The sequence below is a fragment of the Bos mutus genome, chromosome 10, assembly GCF_027580195.1.
Source record: "Bos mutus isolate GX-2022 chromosome 10, NWIPB_WYAK_1.1, whole genome shotgun sequence".
NCBI classification, from domain to species: domain Eukaryota; kingdom Metazoa; phylum Chordata; class Mammalia; order Artiodactyla; family Bovidae; genus Bos; species Bos mutus.
In genome coordinates, this window is record NC_091626.1 from 13,951,550 (window position 1) to 13,963,703 (window position 12,154).

The window sequence follows — 12,154 nt, forward strand, 5'->3', positions numbered from 1 at the left end:
GGATGCAAGGATTCTTCAATATCCATAAATCAATCAATGTAATACACCACATTAACAAATTGAAAAACAAAACCATATGATTATCTCAATAGATGCAGAGAAAGCCTTTGACAAAATTCAACACCCATTTATGATAAAAACCCTCCAGAAAGCAGGAATAGAAGGAACATACCTCAACATAATAAAAGCTATATATGACAAACCCACAGCAAACATTATCCTCAATGGTGAAAAATTGAAAGCATTTCCTCTAAAGTCAGGAACAAGACAAGGGTGCCCACTTTCACCATTACTATTCAACATAGTTTTGGAAGTTTTGGCTACAGCAATCAGAGCAGAAAAAGAAATAAAAGGAATCCAAATTGGAAAAGAAGAAATAAAACTCTCACTATTTGCAGATGACATGATCCTCTACATAGAAAACCCTAAAGACTCCACCAGAAAATTACTAGAACTAATCAATGATTATAGTAAAGTTGCAGGATATAAAATCAACACACAGAAATCCCTTGCATTCCTATACACTAATAATGAGAAAACAGAAAGAGAAATTAAGGAAACAATTCCATTCGCCATTGCAACAAAAAGAATAAAATACTTAGGAATATATCTACCTAAAGAAACTAAGGACCTATATATAGAAAACTATAAAACACTGGTGAAAGAAATCAAAGAGGACACTAATAGATGGAGAAATATACCATGTTCATGGATTGGAAGAATCAATATAGTGAAAATGAGTATACTACCCAAAGCAATTTATAGATTCAATGCAATCCCTATCAAGCTACCAACAGTATTCTTCACAGAGCTAGAACAAATAATTTCACAATTTGTATGGAAATACAAAAAACCTCGAATAGCCAAAGCGATCTTGAGAAAAAAAAAATGGAACTGGAGGAATCAACCTACCTGACTTCAGGTTCTACTACAAAGCCACAGTTATCAAGACAGTATGGTACTGGCACAAAGACAGAAATATAGATCAATGGAACAAAATAGAAAGCCCAGAGATAAATCCACGCACATATGGACACCTTATCTTTGACAAAGGAGGCAAGAATATACAGTGGATTAAAGACAATCTCTTTAACAAGTGGTGCTGGGAAATCTGGTCAACCACTTGTAAAAGAATGAAACTAGAACACTTTCTAACACCATATACAAAAAAAAACTCAAAATGGATTAAAGATCTCAATGTAAGACCAGAAAGTATAAAACTCCTAGAGGAGAACATAGGCAAAACACTCTCTGACATACATCACAGCAGGATCCTCTATGACCCACCTCCCAGAATATTGGAAATAAAAGCAAAAATAAACAAATGGGACCTAATTAAACTTAAAAGCTTCTGCACATCAAAGGAAACTATTAGCAAGGTGAAAAGACAGCCTTCAGAATGGGAGAAAATAATAGCAAATGAAGCAACTGACAAACAACTAATCTCAAAAATATACAAGCAACTCCTACAGCTCAACTCCAGAAAAATAAATGACCCAATCAAAAAATGGGCCAAAGATCTAAATAGACATTTCTCCAAAGAAGACATACAGATGGCTAACAAACACATGAAAAGATGCTCAACATCACTCATTATCAGAGAAATGCAAATCAAAACCACTATGAGGTACCATTTCACACCAGTCAGAATGGCTGCCATCCAAAAGTCTACAAATAATAAATGCTGGAGAGGGTGTGGAGAAAAGGGAACCCTCTTACACTGTTGGTGGGAATGCAAACTAGTACAGCCACTATGGAGAACAGTGTGGAGATTCCTTAAAAACTAGAAATAGAACTGCCTTATGATCCAGCAATCCCACTGCTGGGCATACACACTGAGGAAACCAGAAGGGAAAGAGACACGTGTACCCCAATGTTCATCGCAGCACTGTTTATAATAGCCAGGACATGGAAGCAACCTAGATGTCCATCAGCAGATGAATGGATAAGAAAGCAGTGGTACATATACACAATGGAGTATTACTCAGCCATTAAAAAGAATACATTTGAATCAGTTCTAATGAGGTGGATGAAACTGGAGCCTATTATACAGAGTGAAGTAAGCCAGAAGGAAAAACATAAATACAGTATACTAACGCATATATATGGAATTTAGAAAGATGGTAACGATAACCCTGTATACGAGACAGCAAAAGAGACACTGATGTATAGAACAGTCTTATGGACTCTGTGGGAGAGGGAGAGGGTGGGAAGATTTGGGAGAATGGCATTGAAACATGTGAAATGTCATGTATGAAACGAGATGCCAGTCCAGGTTCAGTGCACGATGCTGGATGCTTGGGGCTGGTGCGCTGGGACGGCCCAGGGGGATGGTATGGGGAGGGGGAAGGAGGAGGGTTCAGGATGGGGAGCACGTGTATACCTGAAATTTTTTTAATAAAAAAAAATTAAATAAAATAAAATAAAAAACAAATCCTAACCACTTGCTTTGAAGAAATTGTCAAGTGGCATGCTTAATATCATTACTGTGACTATGTTAATCAGCGTACAAAGAGATGTTTATAGATTGCTAAAAAAATTCCTGCAATGGTTATAAAAGTATGTATGGCTTGCCAGTTGATTTGGCGCAGCTCAGAAATGAAAGGGAAACCATTTTTATTTATATATTTTGTGAGGTAAATAAATAAAGTTGGAAAACAGGTCAATTTCATGCATGCAAGGTTTTATAGTAGGAAAAAAATACCTTGCACCTGTTCTGACCCTTTACATGTGAGGTTATTTGTTTTCAAACTTGACCCCAAGCACCAGTTTCAGACAACTGTAATTAATTTGTTAGATAAAGCATAAGGATATTTTATTTGTTTTGATTTCTAGGACTGTGGTCAAGTAGTAACTGAAATTACTAACCTATTGTACATAGCAGTTAATTAAAGAAAAGCATTAGGTATAGGAGAACACCACCACTGCTGTTGTCTTGTATCAGTATAAAAAGGCAGTAATTTTTTTGACAGCTACTGATTGGAAAGTTGCTTGCAGCCTTCCAGAAGCAAGAGGGTACATGCCGTGGATCAATAACCAGCAAATTTCCCATTAAAAAGAATACCTGAGCAATGTTTCAAATAGCCACTGGCATCTTAATTTTCCATGGAAACCTCAAATACTTGTGTGCTGAGGACAAGTCATTTTCGGACAATTTTTCCAGACTACTTGTTAACAGTTATTGCTGTCCCATAAGGTTGACAGCCTACAAGATTGATATTTCATTTACTTGTCATCACTGTTTGAGTAATGGCGAGCACTATATTTCTGTGATTTTAAGGAATATAGTTTCCTGAAAGACATTTGCTTTAGTATGTATTCCAGAGAGTGTATCACATGCTTATGCTGTGTATATATACTTTTACATCATAGAGGGAAAGGATCAGTTTCCTTTATGGTTTGAAAGCTCTCAGAAGGCAGGGTATCCTTCTATTAGCCCATAGCCATCAAAAATCCACTTTCACTTTGTTTTTAGGGTGAGGATTCTTAGACTTGTTAACTTGTGATTCTAAAGATGATATGGAATTTTGTAACTCCCTTTTATTTCTAAGGGAAGAATAAACTCAATCTTGTGATAATTTTAATGTACATAAAAGCAATAAGAAAATATATGTACATGTTTTTTAAAAAGAAACTTTTAAGAATGTCAACAAATAATGATTATCAAAGAGAAATTTTCTGGAAATGTGATAGTTAAAAAGGAAATATGCATGTGTTTTTAAAAAATATTATTTACTTATTTTTGGCTGCATCAAGTCTTGGTTGCAGCATGTGGGCTCTCCACGGCAACACTCAGGCTTCTCTCTAGTTGAGGTGCACGGATTCAGTAGTTGCCGTGTGGGCTTAGTTGCCCCACAGCATGTTCTTAGTTCCCCGACCTGGTATTGAACCTGCGTCCCTTGCACTGGAAGGCGGATGGACCACCAGGGAAGTCCCTGCATTTGTTTTTAATATAGAAACAAGTACAGAAGGGGAGTTCTGCTCTTTGACAGTCCCTTGAAACACAAAACCAGTGGTTTTCATTGTTGATATTTTCCACCAAGAACATCATTTTGTTGTTTGTCAAGTGTTGAAAGAAGTCAGGGCACAGAAGCCATTTCCAGGTTAGGTGGAAATATGCTCATCAATTAACATATTAAGGAAAATAGGAGCAGACTGTAATACAGCCTACTGAATGAACGTGTTTATGATGCTGTATGAAAGCTTTTTGAATTTGGAACTTTATTTTTCATGCTCAAATTTTTAAAGTGAAATTTGATCTATACTAAAAGTATTTCAGAAAACTAAGATCATGGCATCTGGTCCCATCACTTCATGGGAAATAGATGGGGAAACAGTGGAAACAGTGTCAGACTTTTTCTTTTTGGGCTCCAAAATCACTGCAGATGGTGACTGCAGCCATGAAATTAAAAGACACTTACTCCTTGGAAGAAAAGTTATGACCAACCTAGATAGCATATTGAAAAGCAGAGATATTACTTTGCCAACAAAGGTCCATCTAGTCAAGGCTATGGTTTTTGCAGTGGTCATGTATGGATGTGAAAGTTGGACTGTGAAGAAAGCTGAGCGCCAAAGAATTGATGCTTTTGAACTGTGGTGTTGGAGAAGACTCTTGAGAGTCCTTTGGACTGCAAGGAGATCCAACCAGTCCATTCTGAAGGAGATCAGCCCTGGGATTTCTTTGGAAGGAATGATGCTGAAGCTGAAACTCCAGTACTTTGGCCACCTCATGCGAAGAGTTGACTCATTGGAAAAGACTCTGATGCTGGGAACGATTGAGGGCAGGAGGGGAAGGGGACGACAGAGGATGAGATGGCTGGATGGCATCACTGACTTGATGGACGTGACTCTGAGTGAACTCCGGGAGATGGTGATGGACAGGGAGGCCTGGCATGCTGTCATTCATGGGGTCGTAAAGAGTTGGACACGACTGAGCTACTGAACTGAACTGAAAGTATTTTAGAAGATTAAAGCATGAAAGTTATGCTTGCTTGAAACTGGGCTACCTTTTTATCATGTTAATCCTATTATCTTTGGATGGGTCATATCTTGTTTGCTTGTTACACAGTCTCTGTGATTTTGATTTCCATTGTCTGTACATTTTATATACAAATATGAATAATGTTTGATTAACTAACTGGCATATAGGTCCAAACTGAATATGAGGCATCTCCATTTTGCTTTGTAAAGTCCAGGGAAAAAGAACAAAAGGCAATTTGAGAAATTTCTACTAAAATACTTTGTGTCATTTTTAATATATATCATTTTCAAAACATTTCTAGAGATCAGATACTAACCTAAAGTCTTCATCAGCCATTTTTACTCCTAAAGACAGTGTGAAGGATAACACTATACTGGACTTTCAGTTCTGAGTATCCACCATAGTCAGTTTGATGTGCAAATAGAGTAAAAGAATTCTCTAGGCTGATATGTATGTACCAGCAATTTACAAAAGTACTGTGAATCAAACAACCCATAAGTGTCTGTTCCAGTGTTCATACATTACTGAGTAATCTCTTTCTATAATCTCTTTGCAGTATTATTCTACAATAATGGAACAGCAAGTAAATGGACAGTTAATAGAGCCTCTGCAGATATTTCCAAGAGGTAATGTTGAACAAATTCTAATCAACAATGATTATTTCAGCAAACTGTTTCATCAACAGTTATGTTTTCCAAAGGTTTAAATGCACATAACATGATGTTTAGCTCTTAATTTGAAAAAACAAAAGACGTATTCATTACCATGGGATTGCAGGCTATATTATAGTTATGGCAGATAAAATATCTAATTTAGTAGAGTAAATTAAACTAACTAGATTGTTTTTTGTTTTTGACGTGCATACTTACATTCGCTTAAAGAACTCTTTGGGGGTCCACATGGTTTCTAAACCAAGGAAAATGAATGACTTTAATTTTGTATATTTATAAATTGTGGCTCATGATGGTAGCCAGAGCTGCTATTAAGGAGAAAGCTCTCAGCTAGTGTAGAAGCCATGATTTACTAGAGGGTTTTAGGAGAGATATTTTGGTGGAATGTTTGGTGCTGGATTTTGGGGGGGATACATCTTCTAAATAATTGAAAATCCTCCTAAATAGGAATTTGATTGTTAAGTCTCAAAAAATATGAGCTGATGAGAGTGAGTCTTGGTGAGTCATATCATTTGTTTTTCCCTTTAGGTTTGATAGTACTAGCCTTGTAACAGATATGATTGCTCAACTGGATATAAATGTTTCCTCAAAGTTTGAATAATGGTGAAAAAGAACAGTTTAATTATATAAACCATTAAGTCTTTCACCCATTATACGTTGCCCTACTTGGAAGTCTGTGTTTTCTAACTGATGAAACAGATAAGAAAATTTCTGAGTCTTCTAGAAACAGCTTAATTAAAATAATTAGAAGTTAAACTTACCTTCGTTAACTGATACTGTACAAATAATCATGGTATGAGTTTTCCAGTTAGGCATTCTAGACTTTCATTACCTGTAACTCTCTGAAGTTTAAATGGCTCAGTTAACCAGTAGACTGCTATTTGCACTGATGAAGTCTCCAAAGGCAGCTGGCTCGGGGCCAGCCCATGAGAAGGTCTGGGTTCAAGAGTAATGCTCTTCTTTTAGCATTAAGGTGGGCAGCCAGCTTAGGAGTATTTAGTAAAGTATTGATAATAACTTATTAAAGAGCTAAGTGAGTAAATAAAACTTGGCCATTGATAACATGTCTGAAACAATTATAATTCAGTTCTGTTGTACCTGAAGACTAAAACTTGAAAAAAAAGAGAAAAAAAAAGTTGCCATTTCTATGTATCAGGCCAATAACAGGATGCAAATTATTTCTTAACAAGACAAGAGAATTTGGGGAAATTTCAGAACTGTTTTTCCATGAGGAATATTTTTTTTTTTTACTGGCTGAAATCATTTCCATAAATTGCTTTCCTGCTTTATAACTTTATAGCTCTCTTGTAGCAAACCCTAGTACAGTACCCTGGATTATTGTAATTCCAATGCCTTGGGTCTTCATTTCTTTTCTCCCATAATATTTACTTCTCTTTGTCCAGAATCTTTCCAGGTTCTCTTTGTTTTCTTTTATCTTGTGAACAGTCCCTGTCAGTCTCCCTGTCCATACCATTGTGCCCCTCCCATGATAATAACAGACATTTTTAGATATCTTCTCTGTTCAAGCACTAATATTGCTTTTTGTGTTACCATTTATAGTTCTCTCAAAAGTCCTGCCTATTATTGCTTTATGTTATAGTTGAGAATATTTAGGTCCAGAGACATTAATTAACTCTAGTGTTAGTCGCCCAATCATGTCCGACTCTTTCCGATTCCATGGACTGTAGCCTGCCAGGCTCTGTCCATGGAATTCTCCAGGCAAGAATCCTGGAGCGGGTTGCTATTCCCTTCTCCAGGGGATCTTCCCAAACCAGGAATTGAACCCTGGTCTCTTGCATTGCAGGCAAATTGTTTCCCATCTGAGCCACCAGGGAAGCCCACTAAGTAGCTCTAGAGACACACAGTTTTTAAGTGGTTAATGTACACTTTGAATAAGAATTTTGTTCAAGTTGTAATTTGCTTAAAGTAGGAGGGCTATTTGCTCTTATACAGGTTAAGCTATTAGTAGAGTGTGTATCGGAGAAGGCAATGGCACCCCACTCCAGTACTCTTGCCTGGAAAATCCCATGGATGGAGGAGCCTGGTGGGCTGCCGTCTATGGGGTCGCACAGAGTCGGACACGACTGAGCGACTTCACTTTCACTTTTCACTTTCATGCATTGGAGAAGGAAATGGCAACCCACTCCAGTGTTCTTGCCTGGAGAATCCCAGGGATGGGGGAGCCTGGTGGGCTGCCGTCTATGGGGTCGCACAGAGTCGGACACGACTGAAGCGACTTAGCAGTACCAGCAGAGTGTGTATGGGGGTAGTTTGGAGGACTTGATAGGAGTGTGGAGAAAAGTATGTTGTAGGGAGGAGATTCTTAAATGAAAATATGTTAGACATGAGTGTTACATGTAGTCCTAGCACAGAATCTGCTGTTGTTGTTGTATATCTTAGTCTATTAGTCTCCAGTTAACAGAATTAGCCTTCAATGAGAAGAATCTATTACCTTCCAGTACATTATTAAATATAGTTCTTCCATGACACATTTAAGTTTTTTAAAGTGAGACTCAGTCTCCCTGTCTCTGTGGTTTTGTAGATACTGTTGTATAACTCTTCTTAGTTTTCTACTTTTTTTTGCATATTTATCTACATAAAGTATAGACTTTATACAATTTTATTTTTATATAATTTAATATATATAAAAGTTTATATTAGATTTATATGAATTTGGAGTTTATGGAAATTTTTACAGTTAAGAGTGTAGACATTAGGTATGTTACCTGGGTCTACTGAGTTGATGAGAGGCTCTCAGGCCCCATGTTATAAAGAATCTCTAGACTGAGCAAATCATAAAGACAGGAGAAAATGATTCTGTTCTAACAACAGGTCTTCTCATTCCAAGTGGCACAGTTGTGTTGGATAGTAACTTCCCTGCTCAGGACTGAGTGCTCTTTGTAGTTAAAAGATGTGTTAACTATTAATAAGCATGAAAATTCCCTGGCTTTACAGTAACTTCTGACTCTACAATTTTAGAAAATTAAGGTTACTGTATTTTTTGAATACTGCTTAGATTTTCAGTTATAAAGATTTAAGAAGCCAATTGAGGAGCAAGGCAGATTTTAAGGTACCAGATAAGAATTGATGCCTGTCTCTAATCCCTTAGTTAGTCACTTCCTTACTAAATGAAGTTTATAAATGCACTGGTACTTCGGAGGAAATGCTCTGAAGCGTTTTCTTAGGAAGTATTAATGGTCCCTAAAGGACCAGGCATCAAGTGTATGTGACTGTTGTTTTGTTCAAAAAGTTAATTTCCATTTTAAGGAAAGAGAATTTGGAGTCTTAATTTTAATGTATTTTAGAAAAACAAATAAAAATGCTTTATTGAGGTGTAGATTTTTTTAAGGAAAATAACATAATAAATTTGAATATGCTTGAAATACACAAAACTAAAGCAACCGATGTGCTTTGTAATTATTACCTACATCATCTTCTTATTTAACAGCTCTATTTCTTGTCAGAAACAGAGGGAAATACATGTACATCTGAGAAAGGAGCAAAAAAAAAAAAAATCAGATTCATCCTTCCCCAATCAATCAAAATTGACGGCCCCTTAACATATAATACATAGGACACCGTAGTTTTCAGATGGAAGCAGCCTATAACATGGGCATGAAGCTCTTTATTTTTTTAACATCTGATGAAGAAGCGTTTACTGAATTGGAAAAGTGTTGTACTAATCTGTAACTCAAGATGATGTAGAGAAATTAATGTTATTTTTCCTGGTACTGCTTTATCTTTAGACTTAAATATTAATAAATGTCAAGATTTGTAAGAAATGTGACAAAATTAATGATATCTCTGTATTTTAGCAAATTTGACTACTTATTGCTTTGCAAATTAATATTCAAACGACTATATCATAGAATCTCTAGCAATCTTTTTGGCATTAAAAGACCCTCCTCCCTCTCCTCTCCAAAAACCCTAGCTATTTTCATTGTAGAGTAAGCGATAGCAGATATACGATGTAATAGAGTGAGGAAAGATTGCAGAAATTTGAATTATGAAAGGAATCTAATCATTTTAGCTCAGTTAACTTGATTTTTATATGTTTTAAGCAGAAATTGGAATTTATATGAGGTGGTGTCAGAAAGCTCTTTGCATTTATAAATGCTCACTCCTGCAAGTTAAAAACCCTGGTTCATAATTCCCACTCTGGGTCTTGGGAGCCACTTTTCAATCATTTCTCTCTGCTAATTTTGGTGTCACCCTCATTTCTTTTTAAACGATTCATTTTGAGCAAATTTGTAAATGGCCCTGATGTGTTCTACAATTTAGTCAATTACTGTTTCAGCCTGCAAGCCTCCTGGGGAACGGAACATACATGGCCTGAAGGTACGAATTTCAATAATTGTTTCAGTAAAGTTAGATGGATTTGTAATGCTGTGTTCCACTTATTGAAATGTCAAATAAAACTGCACTTTCTCAAGCTCTGACAAGCGATCCCTTTTTTTTTTTTTTTAAATGGGATGTGGAGGGGGAGTCATCTGTAGTATTTGTTCAATATGTGTGTGTGTGTGTATGTGTGTGTGTGTGTATATATATATGTGTATATATATATATATATATATGGGATTTGATCCCAAATTTTTAAAAACCTTTTTATTTTTTGGAATTGTTTTGTTGGTCTGTTTTTTCAGGATGATCCTGGCTACTGATCTCCACAAAGATTTATTTGAGTGAAAATATAGACTTCATTTCAGTGATTAATTAAGCACATGAGCATATTGCACACAGAATACCCCCCTCTTCTTTTGACATGTTTATGCTGGAAACATATCTATTTAATGTCCTTTCATTGTTCTGTGTATTTTAAATTCTAGATTTCTGCTTAAGGCTTTACATTTAAAAGAAAAACTGGCTATTGTATTAGACTCAAGTGTTTTATAATTAATTACTTGCACCTCATTTTTCAGTGAATAAGAGACATTCTGCAATATTCTGCCTAGTTTTAGAGCTGGAGGGATATAATAATGTGAGATTCGCTATTGGCCCTTGGATGTATTCTTAATATACTTTTTTGAACACATTGTTTTTTATATAAAACAAAAAGAAACAGTGAACCGAATTTCTTCTCTAGAATTGAATTCAGTTCTAGACAGTGAATGAAAATTTCCCATTTATCTCTTTTTTTCCAGCACTATTTAAATATTTGAATAATGGCAGAAGCAAAGTATTATGTAATATACAGGTTGTACATTTTTTGTAACCTATATACTGAATAGACTCCAACCATGGGTTGGTCTAGCAACAAGCTAATTAACCTTCATAGTGAAATGAGAAATTTGTGGCAAATTATAGGTTAATTAGAACTGTGTCCTCAGAACACAGACTGATCAAGATTCTTTCTTTACTTGTAGGTGAATACCCGGGCTGGACCCTCTCAACACAGCAGCCCAGCCGTCTCAGATTCACTTCCAAGCAATAGGTGAGAGCACGCAAGTAAAATGTGCCCGTAAGCATGAGTATCTACAGAGCTGAGGGTGGGGAAGAGGCTTGTGGGATGACACCTCTTTTCCATGAGACCACAAAAGTGTGTATGTGGCTAAGAAGAAATCTGACTGGTTAAGTAACCCCAGCTTTGGTATTGACTGAAAAGAAAGGACCTCATAGAGAAAGATAAAATTAAACAAGTTGAACTGTTAATTTTGGTCTGTGGAGTGGTTTTCCTTCAGTCTCCAGATTATACAGAACCAGAAAATTCGGTGTCTTTGGCTGTTTCATGCTCTGATGATCTGGTTTTTAGGTTGTATAATACTTATTATTTCTGTCTTCCTTGTCCATCTTTTGGCAGTATGATGTTCCACTGATGCTTCCCCAGAAAGAGACAAGAAAAGAGTAAGGTAGTGAAATTTAAATTGGCCAGCCATGTTGTTCATTTTCGTACCTTTGGTTATATAAGAAATTGAGGTATTTTAGAAGGAAGACAGTTTTCATTAATTCATTCTGATGTTGTCCCAGACTGGGATGGATACTCAAGACTTGAGCCTCTTCAAAGTGTTCTTCTGACAGGCCTGAGAACTTACTTCTAGAAGATGAATGTCCTCAAGTAGACTGACCTGCTTAAGCTGAAAGAAATCTAGGTCATGTTTGTTATACATCCAGTTATTCTGCTAGTAGACATCTTATTTCTATTCCTCTGGTAGATGTCTTATTATTGTGCTTGAAGATGCCACTTGAAGTGGTTGTTCTGTGTGTTTGTGTTCACACTGGTGACTGAAGAGCCATCACAGAGCCAGATCACCCTTCCACTGTGTGCCCTGGTCTTCCTGGGTTTAGGGCAGTACTCAGTGCTGGCAGAGCCCTCATCTGCCGAGATGTAGCTTAGGCTTCTACTTTCCCTTCCATGCCCCTCCTAACCCCCTCCACTCAGATCTTGGTTCTTTTGCAGCTGGGCTTTACTGCAGGTAGAGTCTGTCCTCTTGACTCTTTCTTTGCTCTCCTGTCCCCTCCTCAAAAGTCACTTCCTTAGTTGTTTTTTTTATAGCGTCAGTAGATC

At 36.6% G+C, this 12,154-nt stretch overlaps 1 protein-coding gene across 2 annotated transcripts in view; it reads left to right on the forward strand.

Moving 5' to 3' along the window:
• The window catches only part of MAP2K5 (mitogen-activated protein kinase kinase 5), a 280,907-nt gene that overhangs the window by 40,173 nt on the left and 228,580 nt on the right, over positions 1 to 12,154 (forward strand). For both annotated transcript variants that reach the window (XM_005893296.3, XM_005893295.3), the window contains exons 4-6: positions 5,538 to 5,607; positions 9,950 to 9,990; positions 11,016 to 11,083. In XM_005893296.3, the coding sequence (XP_005893358.1) occupies positions 5,538 to 5,607; positions 9,950 to 9,990; positions 11,016 to 11,083 (179 nt within the window). The remainder of the gene's footprint in view (positions 1 to 5,537; positions 5,608 to 9,949; positions 9,991 to 11,015; positions 11,084 to 12,154) is intronic.